Source organism: Myotis nattereri, assembly GCF_964212035.1.
Source record: "Myotis nattereri genome assembly, chromosome: 2".
In the NCBI taxonomy this organism is placed as follows: domain Eukaryota; kingdom Metazoa; phylum Chordata; class Mammalia; order Chiroptera; family Vespertilionidae; genus Myotis; species Myotis nattereri.
This window is the reverse complement of record NC_138076.1, coordinates 100,337,407-100,359,596: the sequence shown is the minus strand read 5'-3', so window position 1 is coordinate 100,359,596 and position 22,190 is coordinate 100,337,407. Positions and strand designations below refer to the sequence as shown.

At 38.5% G+C, this 22,190-nt stretch overlaps 1 protein-coding gene across 8 annotated transcripts in view; it reads left to right on the top strand.

Moving 5' to 3' along the window:
- Positions 1 to 22,190, top strand: part of DCLK1 (doublecortin like kinase 1) — a gene marked incomplete at its 3' end in the record, with an annotated part of 550,874 nt that overhangs the window by 487,566 nt on the left and 41,118 nt on the right. For all 8 annotated transcript variants that reach the window (XR_013995514.1, XM_081083037.1, XM_081083039.1 and 5 more), the window contains one exon: positions 15,679 to 15,812. Coding sequence is in view for 7 of the 8 variants with exons in the window: in XM_081083037.1 (XP_080939163.1) it covers positions 15,679 to 15,812 (134 nt within the window). The remainder of the gene's footprint in view (positions 1 to 15,678; positions 15,813 to 22,190) is intronic.

The following is a 22,190-nucleotide window of genomic DNA, read 5'->3' as shown; positions in this document are numbered from 1 at the left end:
TACACTCTTTTCACCAAAAGAGTGTCGCCATCAAGAGATTCCACTGCCTGCTCACACCATATTACCTCTCTGGTGAGGGAACTGAACACATCAAATCAGGGGCCTGGAGTTTAGCCCAGAAAAGGGATGGAGAAAGTAGAGGATGGTGATGCTCATCAAATACATGAAAGACTGCCAAATGGAAGATGGGAAACTTTTTTGTGCTATATTTGAGAGCACTGACCTCAAGCTAAAGAGAAGACATTCATGGGTGAGAGATTTGAGGTTGAAGTAAGGAAAACTTTCTAACAAGTACACTGCTTAAAAATTAATTGTCCTTTATTACAGGTAGCTTACAGTCATTGGAAATGTCAAAGCAGAAATTGAATGATCATTTTTCCTAAGTATTTAGAAAAAAATTCTGCTATCTGAATGTGGTTAGAAGTTGAGGAAATAAAGAAGAAACAATATTTCTCCAAAAATTATTTAGTACAATAATGTGTAAGTTACTTTGCTCAACATATACTGAAGGCCCTTCTTCAAGGCTCTATAATTCCATCAGGGAGAAGACAAGAAGTATAAGTGTAGTGTATTGCCTTGGCTGGTCTGCATCCATCTGTTCCACTAATCATTCCTTCTTTCATTAAGGACTTAATATCATTTATTTCATGTTATTCACTTTTTTGGTATATAGTACTATGATTTTTTTCTTTATTTTATTTCTTTCATCACCATTTATTCCCCCGTACCCTTTTCTACCTCCACCCATCCACCTCCCCCCTGAAGTCACTAAACTGTTGTTCCTGTCCATGAATTCTTTCTCTTTTGTTTTCTTTTTGCTCAATCCCACCTAACACTCCACCACCACCACCACTAGAGCTGTCTGCCTGTTCTGTATCTATGAGTCTGTCTATATTTTTCTTGGTAGTTCAGTTTGTTCATTAAATTCAACATATGAGTAAGATCATGTGGTATTTGTCTTTCTCTGACTGACTTATTTCACTTAACATAATGTTCTCCAGGTTCACCCATGCTATTTGCAAAGGGTAAAATTTTCTTCCTTTTAAGGCTGAGTAGTATTCTATTGTGTAAATGTACCACAGCTTTTTTATACGCCCATCTAATGATGGATACTTGGGCTGCTTCTAAATCTTGGTGCAATGAGCATAGGGATGCATAAACTCTTTCAAATTAATGTTTTGGGTTTCTTTGGATATTTTTCCAGAAGTGGAATCCCAGGGTCATAGGCAGTTCCATTTTTAATTTTTTCAGATAACTCCATACTGCTTTCCACAGTGGCTGCACCAATGTATATTCCCACCAACAGTGCACAAGGCTTCCCTTTTCTCCACATCCTTGCCAACACTTGTTTTTTGTATTTACTGATGATAGCCACTCTGACAGTGTGAGGCAATATCTCATTGTGGTTTTAAGTTGCATTTCTCTGATGACTATTGCTAAATTGAGCATCTTTTCTTATATCAATTGACCATCTGTATGTCATCTTTGGAGAAGTGTCTATTCAGTTTCTTTGCCCATTTTTAAATCGGATTGTTTGTTTGTTTTTTTGGGGTTGAGTTGCTTAACTTCTTTATAAATTTTGGAGATATCCCTTTTCCAGAGGTGTCATTGGGGAATATGTCCTTCCATTTAGTGGGTTGTCTTTTCATTTTGTTGATAGTTTCCTTTGCTGGGCAAAATCTTTTTAGTTTGATGTGGTCCCATTTGTTTATTTTTTCTTTTGTTCCCCTTACCCAAGAAGAAATATCAGAGAAAATATTGCTAAGAAAAATGTCTGTTAATTTACCGCCTATGCTCTCTTTTAGGATTTTTATGGTTTTGAGTCAACATTAAAGACTTTAATCCATTTTTATTTTTATGTGCAGTATAAGAAGGTGGTTTAGTTTCATTTTGCATGTATCTGTCTAATTTTCACAACACTATTTGTTGAATAGACTATCTTTAACCCATTGTATGTTTTTTGCTTTATTTATTGACTATAAAAACATGGGTTTATTTCTCTGATCTCTGTTCTGTTCCATTAATCTATATGTCTGTTTTTAGGCCAGTATCATGCTCTTTTGATTACTATGGCCTTGTAGTATAGTTTGATATTAAGTAGCATGATTCCTCCAACTTTTTTCTTCTTTCTCAAGATCACTGTTGCTATTCGGGGTCTTTTGTGATTCCATATAAATTTTGGTATATTTGTTCTAGTTCTGTGAAATACTCCATTGGCATCTTGATAGAAATTTTGTTGAATTTGTAGATTTCTTTGGGTAGAATGGACATTTTATTGATGTTATTTTTTTTCTACCCATGAATGTGGTATATGCTTCCACTTATTTATATCTTCATCAATTTCTTTCTTCAGTATTTTATAATTTCCTGAGTATAGGACTTTTACATTCCTGGTTAGCTCTATTCCTAGGTATTTTATTCTAATTTTTGAAGCAATTTTGAATGGGAATATTTTCTTAGTTTTTCTTTCTGATAGTTCATTATTGGTGTATAAAAATGCAACTGATTTCTGGATATTTATTTTGTATTCTGCTAGTCTCCTGAATTCATTTATCAGTTCTAGTAGGTTTTTGATGGAATATTTAGGGTTCTCTATATACAGTATTATATCATCTGCAAATAATGACAGTTTTACTTCTTCCTTTACAATTTGGATGTCTCTTATTTCTTCTTATCTGATTGCTGTGGCTAGGCCTTCCAGTGCTATGTTGAATAAGAGTGGTGAATGCTGACATCCCTGTCTCATTCCCAATATTAAGGAGAACACTTGTATTTTTGCTTACTGAATATGATGTTGACTATGGGTTTTTCATATATGGACTTTATTATGTAGAGGTATGTTCCCTCTATTCCCACTTTGCTGAGAGTGATCATGAATAGGTGCTGAATTTTATCAAATGCTTTTTCTGCATCTATTGATATTATAATGTGGTTTTTATCTTTTGTTTTATTTATGGAATGCATAACATTTATTATTTTGCAGATATTGAACCAACTTGTGTCCACAGAATAAATCCCACTTGATCATGGTGTATGATCTTTTTTTTTTTCTTTATTGATTAAGGTATTACATATGTGTCCTTATCCCCCCATTCCCCCTCCCTACCTTCCCACTCATGCCCTCACCCCCCTGGTGTCTGTGTCCATTGGTTAGGCTCATATGCATGCATATAAGTCCTTTGGTTGATCTCTTCCCCTTACCCCCACCCTCCCCTACCTTCCCTCTGAGGTTTTAAGGTCTGATAGATGCTTCTCTGTCTCTGGATCTGTTTTTGTTCATCAATTTATGTTGTTCATTATATTCCACAAATAAGTGAGATCATGTGATATTTATCTTTCTCTGACTGGCTTATTTTGCTTAGCATAATGCTATCCAGTTCCATCCATGCTGTTGCAAATGGTAAGAATTCCTTCTTTTTTACTGCAGTGTAGTATTCCATTGTATAGATGTACTTTTTAATGTATTGTTGGATTCAGTTTCCTAATATTTTGTTGAGAGTTTTAGTATCTATGTTCATCAGGGATATTGGCTTATAATTTATCTTTCTTTGTTATGTCTTTATCTGGTTTTGGAATTAGAATAATATCTGGCCTCATAAAATGAGCTTGGGAATCTTCCCTCTTCTTGAATTTTTTGGAATAGTTTGAGAAGGATAGGTGTTAGTTCTTCCTTGAGTGTTAGGTGAAATTCACCTGTAAAGCCATTGGGTCCAGGGTTTTTTGTTGTTGTTGTTGGGAGGTTTTTAAAATTACTGCTTCAATTTCACTAGTTGCAATCTATCTATTCAGATTCTCTCATTCTTCCTGATTGAGTTTTGGAAAATTGTATGTTTCTAGGAATGTATCCACTTTGTCCAGATTTACAAATTTGTTAGTATATAGTTGTTTGTAATATTTTTTTTATATTCCTTTACATTTCTTTGGTGTCAGTTGTTACTTCGCTTTCATTTCTGACTTTATTTGGGTCCTCTCTCTTTTTTTCTTGATGAGTCTGGTCAAATGTTTGTCAATCTTATTTATCTTTTCAATGCTCACTGATCTTTTGTATTACTTTATTAAACTCTTATTTATTTCTGCTCTGATTTTTATTATTTTCTTTCTACTCACTCTGGACTTCGTTTGTTATTGCTTTCAAGTTCCCTTAACTGTAAAGTTAGATGTTTATTTGAGCTCTTTCTTGTTTCTTGAGATAGACCTGTAATGCTATTAATTTCCCTCTTAAGATTGCTTTCCCTGTGTCCCAGGGATTTGGGGTTATTGTTTCTTATTTTCATTTGTTTCAAAGTATCTTTCGATTTCTTCCTTGATCTTATTAACCCATTCATTTAGTAAGATGCTATTTAGCCTCCATGTCTTTGTGTGTTTTTCAGTCTTCTTCTTGTGATTGATTTTAAGTTTCATAGCATTATGGTCAGAGAAGATTCTGGATATGATTTCAATCTTTTTTATATGATTTCAATCTTCTTAAATTTATTGGGACTTGTTTTGTGTCCTAGCATGTGATCTATACTAGAAAACATTCCATGGGTGCTTGAACACAATGTATATGCTTCTGCTTTGGGATTGAATGCTCTAAGATATCAATTTAATCCTTTTGATCTAGTGTGTCATTTAAAGCTGCTACTTATTGATTTTCTGTCTGGAAGAGCTATCTATCCATTGATATCAATTGGGTGTTAAAATCCCCTACTGTAACTGTATTACTGTCAATCTCTCCCTTATATCCATCAAGATATGCTTGGCATATTTAGATGATCTTGTGTTGTGTACATAAATGTTTATAAGAGTTATGGCTTCTGTTGGGTTGCTTCCTTTATTATTATGTAATGTCTTTCTTTGTCTCTTACTATATTCTTTGTTTTAAAATCTATTTTGTCAGATATAAGTATTGCTACTCCAGCCCTTTCTCCTTTCCATTTGCATGAAATATCTTTTTCCATACGTTCATTTTTACTCTGTGTGCATCTTTCATTGTGAGGTGGGTCTCTTAAGACAGCATATACATGGGTCTTGTTTTCTTTTTTTAAATATGTTTTTATTGACTTTAGAGAGAGAGGAAGGGAAAGGGAGAGAGAGAGAGACATCAATTAGCCGCCTCTCCAGGCCCCCACAGGGAACCTAGCCCACAACCCCAGGGAATGTGTTCCAACCGGGAATTGAACCAGTGACCTCTCAGTGTATGGGACATCACTCTACCAATTGAGTCACACTGGCCACGGTGGGTCTTGTTTTCTTATCCATTCAGCTACCTTATGTCTTTGATTGGAGAATTTAAGTTGCTTACATTTAAAATGATTATTGACACGTATTTATTTCCATTTTATTTTTGAAACAATGTTCTTCTGTTTTGTTTCCTTCCTCTTCTCCTCCTTCATTTTCTTTTCTTTTCTTTTTTTTTTTTTCTGTTAATCCTCACCCGCGGATATTTTTCCATTGATTTTCAGAGAGTGGAAGGAAGTGGGAGAGACAGAGAGAGAAACAGTGACATCTCACATATGTTGGTTGCTTTCCACTTGCTGGTATCAAGCCTTCAAAAGACTTTGCATCTCTGACCGAAATCAAACCCAGGACCCTTTAGTCTGAGAGCCGATGCTCTATCCTCTGAGCCAAACTGGCTAAGGCTTCTTCTTTTTCTTAAAGCAAGCCCTTTAATATTTCTTGTAAAACTGGTTGGTGGTAACAAATTCCTATATCTTTTTCTTCACTGGGAAGTTCTTTATTTCTTTTTTTTTTAACCAGTTAACTGCCATGCAACCAAAATGGAAGCCAATAAAAGATGTCACCTTCTTCTTCTTGTAAGGTGCTTGGTTTGAATATTTCTTCATCTGATGCCATTTATGGGGATTGAATTTTATTTGCCCAATATGATATATTACAATGATAAATTCAATAGTAAAATAATGATGATTTTCAATTCTATGGAAATATCAAAAAAGTGAGTGTGAAAAAAAAATAAATGATTGACATGAAAAGCCTCAAAAACACTAAATTTTGTTGATGCTCCAAAGATGAAATCTGTAAAAAAATAATTAAGAATGCACACCATGTTTACCATTTTAGGCGTGAAATTCATGATAACACAAGCAAATATCAAGTGTCACAATGAAGAAAAAAATCTCAAGTGTTGCAGTGTTTATCTCTTGTGTGTCTGAATGGCTGCCCTATATATCGATATTGGAATTTCTTCCATATGCCCTGGAATATTTACAAATTTAAGTTACCATAATTTTCTTTACAGACTCAGAGATGTCACTAACAAGTCTGATTTTAAAATTGGGCAACCGGAGTTGATATGTGAGGTTTGTGGCTATAGATGTGCATGGCGTGTGGGGAAGGTCCACCACTTGTATCTATAGACTCTTATGGCATACAAAGGGTTAAAGGATAGCTTTACTGGGTAAAGTAGATTTGGTTGTAGGTCTTCACTTTTCATCACTTTGAATATTTCATGCCAATCCCCTCTGGCTCTAAATGTTTCTTTTGAGAAGTCAGCCTTATGGGAGCACCCTTGTAGGTAACTGACTGCCTTTCTCTTATGGCATTTAAGACTATCTCTTTGTCTTTAACTTCTGCCATTTTAATAATGATGTGTTATGTTGTGGCCTCTTTGAATTCATCTTATTTTTCACTCTCTGCTCTTCTTGGACTTGTATGTCTTTTTCCTTCACTAATTTAGGGAAGTTTTCAGTAATTATTTCTTCAAATATGTTCTTGATATTTTGCTCTCTCTTTTCTCCTTCTGGTACCCTTATGGCACAGATGTTATTATGCTTCATGTTGTCCCAAAGGTACCTTAAACTAGTCTCATTTTTTAAAGTTATTTTTTTCTTTTTGCTACTCTGATTGGATGTGTTTTTTCTACCTTGTCTTCCAAATTGCTGATTTGATCCCCTGCTTCATGAGCTTACTGTTATTCCTTCCTGTGTGTTCTTTATTTCAGATAAGGCATTCTTCATTTCTGACTGGTCCTTTTTCATGGCTTCTATGTCATTTTTCATACTGTTGAGCAACCTTATAATCATTACTCTGAACTCTATATCTGATAAATCGCTTACCTTCATCTCACTTAGCTGTTTTTCTGAAGAATTCTCTTGTTCCTTCATTTGTGGCCTGTTTCTTTGTCTTGCCATTTTGGCTGCCTTTTTGTTTTGTATGTGTTAGGTAGATCTGTATGACTCCCAATCTTGGTAGGATGGCCTTATAGAGTAGGTGATCTGTGGGACCCAGTGGCACAATCTCCCTGATCACTAGAGCTGGGTACTCTAGGAAGTCCCTTGTATGCATTATATAGGCCTGTCTGTTGTAATTGAATCTTGATTTGCTATTGGCCCATTTGTGCATTGGATCAACCCTCAGGCTGGCTGAGAGTGAGGCTCAACCCCCAACACAGCATGCAGGCTGTTGTGCAGGTGCTAATCACACAAAGTGAAATTTGCCTCAGCAGGGTTTGATGCCTGCAGAGATCTCCTTGTGAATATGCTGCTAGTGAAGCTCATTGAATCCTGCTTTGTTGCTGTCTGAAGCTGGCCACGGTGTCTATTGGTTCGGGGACCCTTCAGAGGGACTCTGGTGCAGGCCAATGTCACACGTTGTCTGTAACTGACTCTGGGAAACCTGATTAACGCTGCCAGTGGTCCTCAGCTTTGGCTCACTCTGCTGGGCCTGGATGCATGTGGAAAATACCAAGGTGTGCACCAAAGTCTGTTTTTATTAGTGCCAGGTGCTGGGGCAGGTCAGCAAAAGTCTCCAAACACTCAGATATCTGCCTCTGCCTGCAGGCTCTCTGTTAGGCTCATTCACTTAAAAAGCCTCAAGAGTAGGGTGAGAGGGACTCAAATGAGTGGTGCCATTGCTTCTCCCCAGTCTGATGCTTCATGAATGGGAATGCTCTGCTTGAGAAGGATGGCTTCTACTAGTACACTATGGGGAAATGACTCATCTTGGTATCCTTGCAGCTGACCTCTCAGCTCCCTCTACAGAGCCACTGACTCCAGAATCTACTCACACAGCTCTGGTCTGCTCTACCCCCAATTCTGCTGGAGCCAAGGGTGTGTGACTGCAAATGAAATTTTGTGTGTTGGCCCTTTAAAAGGGTGCCTTCATTTTAGCCATTTCTCCTTGGCAGACAGAAACCCTGTTGCTTTTCACAGCCGGATGTTATACGGGCACTTTTCCCAGTTCTGTTGCTCTAGCCTAGGGAGCTCAGTTTAGTGTTTAGATCCCAGACTCCTCAGGGGAATCCCTGAAATACTTCAGAAATTCAGCTGCCACCCATGGGAGCCCAGCCTGCCCTCTCATGCCTCTGCACTTCCTACCAGGCTCAATGTGGCCTCCTCTGTAAGTCTCTCCAGCTGCCCTTTAGTTGATTATTCAGGATGATTTTTCTGTACTTTTGTTGTAGTTCCAGGGTCCTGGAGGGAGGTGAGTGTAGCTTTCACCTAATCTACCACCATCTTCCAACTCTCAACACTTCAAATTGTTGATGAAAGAAACATTCAAATCTATGAGCTAAGACATGGCTCCTCCATCTCCCCAGTGACAGTGGCGGGTGCAACCCACCTGCCTGTTTGCTTTGAGCCACCTCTGATTCATTTCATTTTAAAATGTCATGGCCTTATTGGACTAGCAATGATTAATAATATACAGTGTGGGCAAAGTCATAAGGATATCAATCATATCATATGTATTGGTATAAGAGTAACTTGCCGAACCAGTTTGGCTCAGTGGATAAAGCGTCAGCCTGCGGACTGAAGGGTCCCAGGTTCGATTCCGGTCAAGGGGATGTACCTTGGTTGTGGGCACATCCCCAGTGAGGGGTATGCAGGAGGCAGCTGATCGATCTCTCTCATCGATGTTTCTAACTCTCTGTCCCTCTCCCTTCTTCTCTGTGAAAAATCAATAAAATATTTTTTTTTAAAAAAGAGTAACTTGATATAGTCTTTCTGAAAGGTAATTTGGTAATATATAACCAAAGCATTAAATAATATGTGAACTGTAATTCTACTACTAGAAATGCAACTTAAAGAAAAATCACTATATATATATATATAATTTACCTCAGTATTTTCAATATTGAAAAAATATATAGAAACAACTTATATTAGGCACTGATCAGTAAAATAAAGGCATGATATGGAGACAGGAGGACATACTAGTTAGATCATGGACTCAGACATACTTGAGCTTAAGTTATGGCTCTGCCAATTGTTAGCTGAATAACATTGGATTGGGCAATTACTTAACATCTCAGAGCCTATTTTTCATATGTAAAATATCAGTAAGATTACTTAATAGGGTTCTTGTGAAAATCAAATGGAACAATGAATGTGAAGTTCTTAACGGGATGGCTGGCATATCCCGTGTATTCACTAAATGGCAGTGGGGTTAGTTGTTGGTATTATTATTGTGGTGCATCCATATAATGGAATATCCAGCAGCCACTAAAAGTCATGATGTTGACATGTACTTATTCACTTGGGAAACTCCAGGATATATTATCCACTGAAAACAGAAGAGCAAGAAAGAGAAAGAAAACTCTGGAAGTCCATACTTAATAATGTTAAGAATAGTTATTTCTAGGTATCAAGATTATGGGTGTAATTCCTTTTCTCTATAGTTTTCAGTCTTTTTAGTTTTCCTACAATGCTATATTGGATATTACTTGTGTGACAAAAATGTAATATATTTTTTTTAATTGCAGTAACATTGACTCCCCAAGTTTTAACAAAATCCTAGTATTATACAATTGCTAACAGAATTCAGAATGTGCAGAATGTGCATGTTTTATGTATCTCATTGCACCTGCATATAACTCTTTTTTAGGTAGTTTCATGACTATTTTAAAGTGAGGGTGAGAATCAGGTTTCTTGAAGTTTCCATTCATTTCTCCATCTTCCCAGAAATCTCTGAAAAACTATTTAATATTACCATACCTCTTCTGACTTACTTCTTTCTAACTTCTATAAAACTTTTATTATTTCATTTAAACTTTAGATTTCATAAAGATTTTACATATGGATTTTACAAGTGGGTATTTAATGGGTTTGGTGTTTTTAATAATTTATTTTTTTTTCCAGGAAGTTTAATTCTAATGTATGTGGACCATAAAGTAATTTTGCAAAATTATTTCCTTATAAATGTTTTTACTTCTTAAAGATTTAAATTTAATCAATTTTCTTTAGAATCATAACGGCCATATACTATGGCCAGAGGAAAATCAATGTCTTTTTAAAGGAGTACCATATTTGTTAAAAAGTAAATTGACATTTTTTATGGCTTTGTCAATTTCATACCACTTTTCTTCAATTTTACTTGGTGAAATAATTTTTAGTATTTATTGAGCTTGTCTGTGAAAAATAGTTTAGTGGCTACTAGTGATTCATTAGCCATCATTTCAACAGGTTTATCCTTGAATTCACAGCAACATGGAGAATTACGTTTGTTCTGACACATTTGTTACATTAGTCACCTTTCAGTTTTCTATTATGGAAATTACAGAAACTATTTGACTAGGTTCAGCTTATCTGTGAATTTTCATATGATTTTATGACCACTGGCTGCATTTTATGACTTATATTAACTTAGAAAACAGTGTGAAGTTTCCTCAAAAATTAAAAATGGAACTGCCAGAGAGCCCACTTCTAGAAATATAGCCTAAGAAGCCTGAAACACCAATTAGAAGGAATATATGCACCCCTTTATTCATAGCACCATTATTTACAATAGTGAAGATCTGGAAACAGCCCAAGTTCCCATCAGTAGATGAATGGATAAGAAAAACAGGTACATTTACACAATGGAATACTATGCAACAGTAAATAAAAAAGGATCTCATACTCTTTGAGACAGTGTGATAGGATCTGGAGAGTATTATGATAAGTGAAATAAGCCAGTCAGAGAAAGACAAGTGTCACATGATCTCACTCATGTGTGGAATCTAATGAACACAATAAACTGGCAAACAAAATAGACCCAGAAACATTGAAGTATACATACAACAGACTGACACATTTCAGAGGGAAGTGGCAAGGTGGGGTGGGGCAGGAGACTGGAAGAGATTAACCATAGAACTTAAATGCGTAAATGCATACCCCATGGACATGGACAATAGTGCAGTGAAGGCCTGGGGAGGTGGGGATTAGGGTGGAAAGGATCAATGTGGGGACAAAAGGGGACATCTGTAATACTTTCAACACTAAAGATAATTTTTTTAAAAAAGAGACCATTTGACCATGTTCAGATTTTCTGTGAACTTTCATATTTTATGGCCACTGGCTCCATTTTATGACTTATATTACTTTTTTACTTTTTCAAATAACTTTTCCAAATAGTGTCAGTTTCTAATTCATGGGAAATCAGACATATGCCCAAATATCTACTGTTCAGAAAGTTACAGCTCCTGGAAAACCCCACATAAATGAAAAAGAAACAAAAATAAAACTCTTCTTTAAAGAAGAAAAATCTTGTGTAAAATATCAGTATGCCAAGAACCTAATATCTGACCTTTCACTATAGTCTTAGTAGAAGATGCCTTCAGCTTGTAAATGGAACCTTTTTCTTAATTGTTGCCATTTAGCACATTTAGTCTGTCAAATAATGGGATGTCTTGATAGCTATATAAAAAGCCCTAGAGAGCAAATTCTCTGACTGTAGCCATTTACAATGATCACAAGAGTAGCTTACAAAATACTGACAGTCTGTATGGTAATAGGCTGCATATGGCAGTCCACAATTATGTGTAGCTGCATTCAATTAGTGTTGTACAACTACACAGTTTTATTGCTTCATTTAAACAGTGAAAGCACTACATGCTGGATAATTTGCACTAATCCTCATCTCTTTAATAGCCCCTTGGTGTTTAAAATGTAGGAGAACATCTATAGTATTTAAAGGCCTGGGATGAACATTAAATTATATATCATGTTGTGAATACTCTTTGATTGACAGTTAATATACTTCCACTTCACGAGTGAGTCATATTTTATGAAGGCTTCAAAATACAGTTATAGCAAAAGTTCTTATACTAGAACCCCACTTGCTGAAACAGGCTGTCCAAACCTATGCTTGCAGCCTTTGATGTCCTTTCTGGAAGATGGTCAGGATGAGGAGGCATGAAGAACAAAGTTAGAATCTATTTGGAGAGTGGTATAAGCCAAGGTCTCAGCATTTTAAATATGAACTTCTTAGAAGCTTTGCTGATTCCTAACTTTTAATTAAAAATGTAGTTTAAAGTGAATTTATAGCTTCCATTTGGGAAAATACTTCCTGGAGATGCTTTTGTGAGCGTGTGTGTGTGTGTGTGTGTGTGTGTGTGTGTGTGTGTGTACATACATGTTTGAAATAGATGTATTTAGCAATCTGTAATTTTAATAGAGTTTTAGTTTTTAAATGGCCTCACTCATGCCCCTCTGTAATTGGCTTAGGAAGAGACAAAGGTGAGCATAGGCGCTAATGGTGAGTCCCAGTTGTGAGCTGGGCTCCTTATGCCACTTAGAAGAGGCACTCTCCCATTGGAGGTGCAGTAACCTAGAATATATTCTTCTAAATCCTTCTCTCAAGGTGTTGACAGAGCAGAGCAATCTTGTTTCCTGCCCTGCCTTACAGTAAGTAACTTAAACAGGATTCTAACCTAGATGCCTGGACACTTATTGACCTGCAAAAATATTTTTTCCTAAATAATTTCCAATGTACTTGCATCTACAAATGTTTTCAATTAAATGCATTAGGCCTTCATTTCTAAGCTCTTACTTCCCTTATAAGCTCCACTGTAACCTCTTTATGTTCATAAAAGTTCTACTATTCAGTTTCCAAAACAAACAAAAAAAGATGAACATTGTAAAGGTGATTAAAGAGAGGAAAAAAGAACATCATTTAATTCTAGGTATTGCATTAAAATTGTATTGTTTACTTAAGAAGTATTGTTACTTTAGGTAATCCTCATTTTTTATTTTAGGTAAGTTTTTAATGTTTTATATCTTAGTTATTGAAACTTTGAATTTTATTGCTCAGCTATATTAATATAATTGGCATATTGCTCTATGTAAGATAGAATTCCTATCAAAATGTAGATGTTCAAAAATAAAACCTAACCTTGCTTCATATAAGAGAATTACATGGTAACTTAGCCAAATGGCTCAGTTGGCTGGAGCATCATCCTGTACACCAAAAGGTTGCAGGTTTGATTCCCGGTCAGGGCACATATCTAGGTGGCAGGTTCGATCCCTGGTCAGGGAGCATGCAGGAGGCAACTGATCAATGTTTCTTGCATTAATATTTCTTTTTCTGTGTCTCTCTTTCCCTTTCTTTCTCTCTCAAAATCAATAAAAACATATCCTTGGATGAGGATTAAAAATAATAATAAAGAGAATTACATAATCATATTCAGAACTAAAATGTAACTTATGACTAGATCTGCCAACATCTGCTTTCGTCCAACTTTTGAATCAAGTTAGGTGATTGTAGATAGTATGTTTAGAAAAAAACACAAGATTCCTGTGTAAATGGTGGTGTGAAAATTGAAATCTGACCTAACAGAACATCAAAGCAAGAGATTACTTTGCCTTTTAGAAATGTTATTGTTAACAAAATGGAATTAAGGAAGTAAAAAATGTGTCTCTTTCTGGGAAATAAACCTAATGATCTACTTGATGTTTTCATAATAGATTTCTTTTCATGAAAAACATTTGCTTATCACTGGATAGCAAGAATGGCTAACATGCTAAGACTACAATTTAGGGATTTTTTTTTTTTTCTTAAGAGCATTCATTCAGTCTGCGGATGATATTGTACTTTGCAGCTCTGATAGCTTAAAGTTCATAACTCAAACTTGTTTGTGCTGACCAGGGATGGACAGCTGCTTCGTCAAAGTAAGGAAGGATAGTCCATCCCTGATAACAACTGGGCAAAGCCACATCTGTTAAGTACATACAGTTGTCCTTATCCTAACAACCCAAGTGCTGGTGAAGCCTCTGGGCACCTGCACAAGGGCAGCTTCCATTTGACCATAGTCATGCCCTTAGGGAGAGAACTCCATGTTCCGAGTGTGGAGTGTGGAGAAAAAATAAAATAATATTTTTCTGCCCAGAAAAGATGCAGTATCTCCAGAGAGGAGGATCTGATTATCTGACTCTGCCAAAACAGATACAAATGATTATTGCTGATCATGTAGCTTAGCGAGCCAAACATCTGCACTTTCTGCTGCAGTGACATGAAAAGTTAATCTACTTTTTCCAAAAGGCAGACATGATGTGGGAATGATAACAGCACTTCTGATGTGTGGAGATGTGCCTTGCTGTTGGAGAGGTTCAAACTACTAGAGCAAGTACACGTGATCATAGAGCGATAACAGAAGAACATGTAGACCTCAACTCACTGGAAGAATTATTTTGATATACAAGGAAAACTTCTCCATGTCCTTGAAGCATCTCCTGCCTTTGCTGGGAATATTAGTCTTTTACTATTGTTTTCTTTATCTTATTGACTTCAATGTGGGCACTGAATCAGAATTCTGAATACCTTTTGATGTTTTCTTTGAAATAATAGACATTGTCTGGGAGCCTTTTTAAAATATATTTTTATTGATTTCAGAGAGGAAGGGAGAAGTTGAGAGACATAGAAACATCAATGATGGGAGAGAATCATTGATTGGCTGTCTCCTGCACACCCTATACTGTGGATTGAGCCTGCAACCCGGGCATGTGCTCTGACTGGGAATCAAACCCGGAACCCTTCAGTCCTCAGGCCGACACTCTGTCCACTGAGCCAAACCAACCAGGGCTGGCAGACATTTTAGAGCAGATCCATTTGGTTTGATCCTGGGCTAGAACTAAATCAGTGTAAATACTTGCCTATGGTCACATGCACCTTTCTCTTAATTTGTGGGATGAAAATCTGGAGACTTTTACTGCCTTAGTAAGGAAACCTGGGCAGAATGCTGACTCCACACTTGATAAATCTTTCCAAATTGCCACAGGTGAAATGAAATATTAATATCCCTTTCAGTTACTTACTTTAAAAAATAAAGTATTTTAATACACATGTAGAACTTTCTGTTCAATTACTAAAGAATTGCATTTTTAAAGCTTCTTACATTTAAAGAAAGGTAATTATTTTCAGAAATTGGAGATACTTCACTAGAGACGTTCTATATTTCATTGTATTATGCAAATCAGCTTTAATTGTAGAAACATCGGATTCAGATAAGCAAACAAAAACCAAAAAAGTCAACTCCCATAATTTTACTACCCAGATTCAGACACACCATGGTCTCTCATTTTCCTTTGCCCTTATTTTTCTTTAATAGACATTTAATGCAAACCAATCTGAAATCTGTTATCCTCACTTCCAGACATAGTTCATTTCAATAAATTTACGTCACTGTTTTGTTGGCCATAGTTTATTTAACCTCAGTTTTCTCTTCTATAAAATAAGCAATAATACTTATTTTATTGTACAAATGTGTCACAATTTATTTAACAGATTTCCATTTGCTGGTTATTCATCATGTTTCTAATTTGGCAGTAATCTAAAGAAAGATATCCTCATATGTATATCCTTGCATAATTATCTGAAGTTTTTATCATAATTACATTCAATTTAAACCACAATGCTCCTCGTTTCTTCAGGGAAGAGATTCTGAGCTATTGGTTAAGGGGATTTCACTTTTTACTTTCATGTTAGGTGTATGAACACCAAGATGGCAGCAAATCACTGAAGCTGGGTGACTTTGGACTGGCTACCATTGTGGATGGTCCCCTGTACACAGTCTGTGGCACTCCAACATATGTGGCTCCAGAAATCATTGCAGAGACTGGGTAAGTGCTTCCTGTGGGATATGCTTGCCAAAGAACTAGTCTGCTTCAAGAATAGGAGAAACAGTACTGCTCTGTCCCATCCAGATAAGTAGCTATCAGATTTCTTCACTCTTTTTTACTTGAAAGTAGGAGCCATTTTCTCTTTTTTCCCAATCAAATTGCCAATTACTGTAACTTGTTTAAGGCTTTCATTTGGCCTTTGTTAAAGATAGAACAGCAGTTGTTAACCCCAGAGTAAAAAAAATGTTTGGAGTAACAGAAAAACATACAGTGTTGATAATTAACTTACTTTTGGAGATAAAAGAAGCAAACACTGCTGTGTGGTGTGCCATGATTACAATCTCCTTTCATTATTTCATTCAGCTGGCCTTATTCTTCAGCCTTGGTTCCATTTTGGCTCTCTTGGCACCATTGATTATCTGTGAGGTACAAACACTCTTAGGTATCACAGGGTCACTGGGAATTTGCTGGTTTCTATGTGCAGCAGTATAAAGAAGAGTGAAAATTTCTAGAAAGGGGGTTGGCCTAATACTTACCAAGGACCTATTCTTTGTCAGGAACTAAGCTCTTTTACTTAATTCTTACTCTTCCAGTAGATGGTATTATTCCTGATTGGCAGATGAATAAATTCAGGCTTGGATAATTGAATATAGTGTAAGTTCATGACTAGATAGTAGTGAGTCAGCATTTAACTTAGGTCTGGTAAGTAAAATGCTTTTTTTTTAATAAAGATCCCTATTTCTCACCAGCATCATAGGCAAGGTTTTGCAGCACTATACTAGTATGTAAACAGAAGTATTAGGAAAGAGTGGGGCAGTAAGGGAATATAACCCTACTTTTTTTTTTTCCTATCAGCAGCACAAAACCACAGCTAATGGAGTAGGATATATCCACTGTGATTAGTTAGGGATAGTTTTTCTGCTTGTACCATAAACCAGAAAGGCAGAAATACAAAACAGGAATTTCAATAGGGAAACCCCTAAGGTGAGATGTGAGGTAATGAGGACTTTTCTATTAATCAAATTTGAGTGAGTTGGAAGAACACATCTGTAGCCATGCCTGACCTCCCTCACAGGGTGCTATTTTAGGCATTGCTCTGTTTCTACTGTTAGTATTTTGAGACTTGCTGGAGGGAGTGGTATGGGATAGAGGGAGGATTTGGTAGGTCTCTTGAAGACCTTGGTTAGAGCCCAACTCTGCCATTGCCAGTGTGTGATTTTGAGCAAACCTATTTACCCCTCTGAACCCCAGTTTTCTCTTCTATAAAATAAGCAATAATACTTATTTTGTAAAACAGATTTGTTGGGAAAACAAAAGATAACTTGTGTCAGTGCTTTATAAATTGGAAAACATCCTATAAGTATTTATTATTTCAGAGAGTTAGATAGTCTTAAGGCTCCACCAATCATTTAAAATCCACCAGTATTTTAAAATTGATATGACTCCCAGTCAAGCCATCTACAAATTCAATGCAATTCCTATCAAGATACCAAAGGCATATTTCACAGAACTAGAAAAAATATTCCAAAATTTATATGGAATTACAAAAGACCCCAAATAGCAACCTTGATCTTCAGAAAGAAGAACAAAGTTGGAGGAATCACACTACCTTATGTCAACTATACTACAAGGCCATAGTATCAAAACAGCATGGTACTAACATAAAACACAGACATGTAGATCAAGGGAACAGAATAGAGAACCCAGAAATAAATTTATGCCTTTATAGTCAATTAATATTTGACAAAGGAGGCAAAACATACAATGGAGTAAAGATAATATATTTAATAAATGGTGTTGGGAAAAATTGGACGGATATGTGCCAAAAAATGAAACTAGGCCACCTTCTTACTAGTATACTATACACAAGAATAAACTCAAAATGGATTAAAGGCTTAAATGTTAGCTTCCCCAAACCATAAAAATCCTAGAAGAAAACAGGCAGTAAATTCCCAGACACTTCTTGGAGCAATATTTTTCCCTTTTCAGGCAAGAAAAACAAAAGAAAAAATAAACAAATGAGACTACACCAAACTAAAGAGTTTTTGCACAGCATAGGAAATCATCAACAAAATGAAAGGACAACCCACTGAATGGGAGGACATATTCACCAATGATACATCTGATAAGGGGTTGCTATCCAAAATATATCAATTATTTATACAACTCAACAAAAGAAAGACAAACAACGCAATTTAAAAAATGGGCAAAAGACCTGAATAGACACTTCTCCAAAGAGGACATACAGATAACCATGTGAAAAGATATTCAATGTCATTAATCATCAGAGAAATGCAAATTAAAACCATAATGAGATATCACCTCACACTGTCAGAATGGCTATCATCAATAAATCAACAAACAAGTGTTGGTGCTGATGTAGAGAAAAGGGAACCCTTGTGCACTGTTAGTGTGAATACAGATTGGTGCAGCCACTGTAGAAAGCAGTATGGACTTACCTCAGAAAATTAAAAATAAGACTGCCTATGACCCTGAGTTTTCACTTCTAGGAATATATCCAAAGAAACCTGAAATATTATTTTGAAAGAATATATGTACCTCTATGCTCATTGCAGCATTATTTACAACTAGAGGCCTGGTGCACAAAATTCATGCACTGGGGGTCCCTCAGCCTCTCCTGTGCCCTCTTTCTCCTTACCACCTGCCTGCTTGCTGCTCCCTACTGTTCAGCTCGCTGCTCCTTAGTGCTGCCATGGAGGCTCCTGCTACTGCCACTGTGCTCACCAGCCGTGAGCCTGGCTTCTGGCTGAGCGGTGCTCCCCCTGTGGGAGCGCACTGACCACCAGGGAGCAGCTCCTGCATTGAGTGTCTGCCCCTTGGTGGTCAGTTCATAGTGACCAGTCATTCCACTGTTTGGTTGATTTGCATATTAGTGCTTGATTATATAGGATAAGATATTGAATGTGAACTGTAAATGAAAAATAAAATTTGAAAAAGAACCAAATAAAATTTCAAATCTAAAAATTTTTAAATATATATATATATATATATATATATATATATATTTAATTCTCACTTGAGGATGTTTTTAAAATTGATTTTTAGAGAGAGAAACATCCATGTGACAGAAGAATACCAGCAGGTTGCCTCTGCACCTGCTAACCCACTGGGATCTAACCTAAACCTAAGTATGTGTCCTAACCTAGAATCCAATAGGAAATCCTTTGGTGTACAGGTTGAGATTCCAACCAATTGAGCCACCTGGCCAGGGCAGATCTGAAAAAAAAAATTTTAAATGACCTCCAGGCCCTGGTTGGTGTGGATCAGTAGTTAGAATGTCCTCCCATGCACCAAAGGATCATGGGTTAGATTCCAGGTGAGGGCACATACACAGGTTGTGGGTTCCATCCCTGTCGGATTGCTTGGGCAACTGATGGATGTTTCTCGTTCTCTTCCCCTCTCCTTTCCTCTCTCTCTAGAATCAATGAAAAAAACATATCCTTAGAGGAGGACTTAAAAAGAAAAAAAATGCTGGTTTGGTTCAGTGGATAGTGCTTCTGCAGGCGGACTGGGTTGCAGGCTCAATCTGGGACCCTGGTCGGAGATTTAGCAAGAAGCAACCAATTGATGTCTCTCACATTAGTTTCTGTCTTTCTCCCTCCCTTCCATTCTCTGTAAAAAAAAAAAAAAAAAATCAGTGCAAAAATGTCCACAGGTGAGGATTAACCAAAACAAACAAACAAACGCCCATCCCCAGTGTGATTATTGAAGGAGCATATGAAGTATTTGTTGAATGAACAGGAAAGGATGGGACTTCGCTTTCTAACTATGTTAGCAACTCTGCAAGCCAGAGGGTTTATTTTTTATTTTAATTTTTATTGATTGATTATTTTAGAGAGAGGAAGGAAGCGAGAGAAACATCAATGTGTTGTTCCACTTATTGTGCTCTCTTTGGTTGCTTCTTGTCTGTGCCCTGACCAGGGATCCAACCCGCAGCCTTGATGTATCAGGAGGAGGTTCTAACCCATTGCCCTGTGTGCTGCCTGTCAGGGCCCCTCAACAAAACCCCTCTGACATGCCTTGGCCCCTGCTGTGGGTCGGAGCTCCTCTGCCACAACAAAGGTTTGGGTTCCATACTATCAGGGCACCTACTTAGGTTTTGGGTTTGATCCCTGGTCGGGGCTGACTGCTGCTCAGGAAGTGACCGAGGACAGTTGAGGTCCGTGTGCTTTAGTCATTAGGCAGGGAGCTGGGGTTTCATTGCCGACCTGGCGGACTCCGATCCCCACTACCCTGGTCCTCCATCGAGGACGACTTCAGCTATGGCAGCTGCGACTTCAACTATGGCAGCTGTGTGGCCTCCACCAGTGTACACATCTGCATGGGTAGGTCTCCCTCCCGCAGCTCGCCAGGCCCTGCTGCTGCACAGTCGCCAGGGAGGCGGATTTCGGGGTTCCCAGGGAGAGCGCCCTCCTGGCCAGACTCCCAGGGAGAATGGGGTCCTGAAGGAAAAGGACTTCGGTCTGCCTCCCTTTGGGGCTCCCGGCTGGAGCAGAGCGCCAGTCCTGCACAGGGCTCAGAGGCTCAGAGGTTGAGAGTCACTCAGAGAGGCCTTCTAGCTAGGTGCTGAGAAAATGAAACTGGAGCCCTTCCTCCTTGAATCCTGTCCTCGTTGGTGTAGAAAGGGATAGATGAAAGCCTCAGCAGCCTTACTGGCACATCTTTAAATGAAGATGTTACTTATTTTTGGTGAAAATAAGTTTATTGTGCAATCAATATTGTGTAATCAATGTGATTACACAATAACCTGCATTGAGCTATCTGCTGAGATGTTTGTGCTTTAGGTCATGTGAACACATTTTATTTTATTTGATACAGCCTCAATGCCCCAGCCTCCAGTGGCACGCAGCCATACCCACCCAGACTAATTTGCATATTACCCTTTTATTAGATAGAAGACTAGTGCAGTGGTCAGCAAATTGTGGCTCACGAGCCACATGCGGCTCTTTGGCCCCTTGAGTGTGGCTCTTCCACAAAATACCGGTTTCTGCACATGGGCCATGAAGTTTCAATCATACTCTACATGTGCGCCCGCACATGGTATTTTGTGGAAGAGCCACACTCAAGGGGCCAAAGAGCCGCATGTGGCTCGCGAGCTGCAGTTTGCCGATCATTGGACTAATGGCCCGTTGTATGAAGATTCGCACAATAGGCCTTCCTTTCCCTGGCTGCTGTCACTGGTTTTCCTCCGGCACCTGGGACCCAGGCCTTTGGTCCAGCCGCAGCAGCTAGGCTTGACTTATCTGATCTGGCTGCTCCCAGCCCCTCCTTTTTTTTTCTTTTTCCAGTTCCTCCAGCAGAGGCCAGGTCTGGCTGGAAGCCTGGGTTGCCCCTTGTGACCCAGGTTCTCAGCCACTCCTTGAGTGGAGTCCAGGGCCAGCGGGAAGTTTGGCTTCTTCCGTTGTCGGGAGGAACTCAAGCATCCTGCTTGCTCCAGCTCCGTGGCCGCTGCCATCTTCAGTCATCGTCAGTCTTCAATCTGCACCTACGTATGCAAATTAACCGCCATCTTTGTTGGGTTAATTTGCATAGTTGCTCTGATTGGGTGGTGGGTGTAGCTGAGTGGCGGAGTTATGGAGTGATGGTTAATTTGCATGTTTCTCTTTTATTAGATAGACTAGAGGCCTGGTGCAATAGAGCCCAGCCTGTGCCCTCTCATGGTCTGGGACCCCTCAGGGGATGACCACCTGCTGGCTTAGGCCCGTTCCCCAGGGGATTGGGCCTAAGATGGCAATCAGACATCCCTCTGGCAGCCCGGCAGCCCTCAGGGGATGTCCACTTGCCAGCGGGGAGCAGACCTAAACTGCAGTCGGACATCCTTAGCACTGCTGAGGAGGCGGGAGAGGCTCCCACCACCACTGCTGTACTGGCAGCCATCAGCCTGGCTTGTGACTGAGCAGGGCTCCTCCATGTGGGAGCTCACTGACCACCAGAGGGAAGCTCCTGCATTGAGTGTCTGCCCCCTGGTGGTCAGTGTGTGTCATAGTGACCAGTCATTCCCAGTCCTTCGGCTGTTAGGGTCAGTTTGCATATTACCCTTTTACTATATAGGATAGAGGCCTGGTGCACAGGTGGGGGCCAGCTGGTTTGCCCTGAAGGGTGTCCCGGATCAGGGTGGGGGTCCCGCTTGGGTGCCTGGCCAGCCTGGATGAGGGGATGATGGCTGTTTGCAGCTGGTCACACCCCCTTCGGCGTAGGGTCCCCACTGGGGTGCCTGGCCAGCCTGGGTTAGGGGCTGAGGGCCGTTTTCAGGCTGGCGGGTGACTGAAGCTCCCAACCTCTGTTTTGTTTTGTTTTTTTAACTCTGGGATTTATTTACCTTCTATGGCTGTCACTGGAACTGAGAGCCGGCTTTAG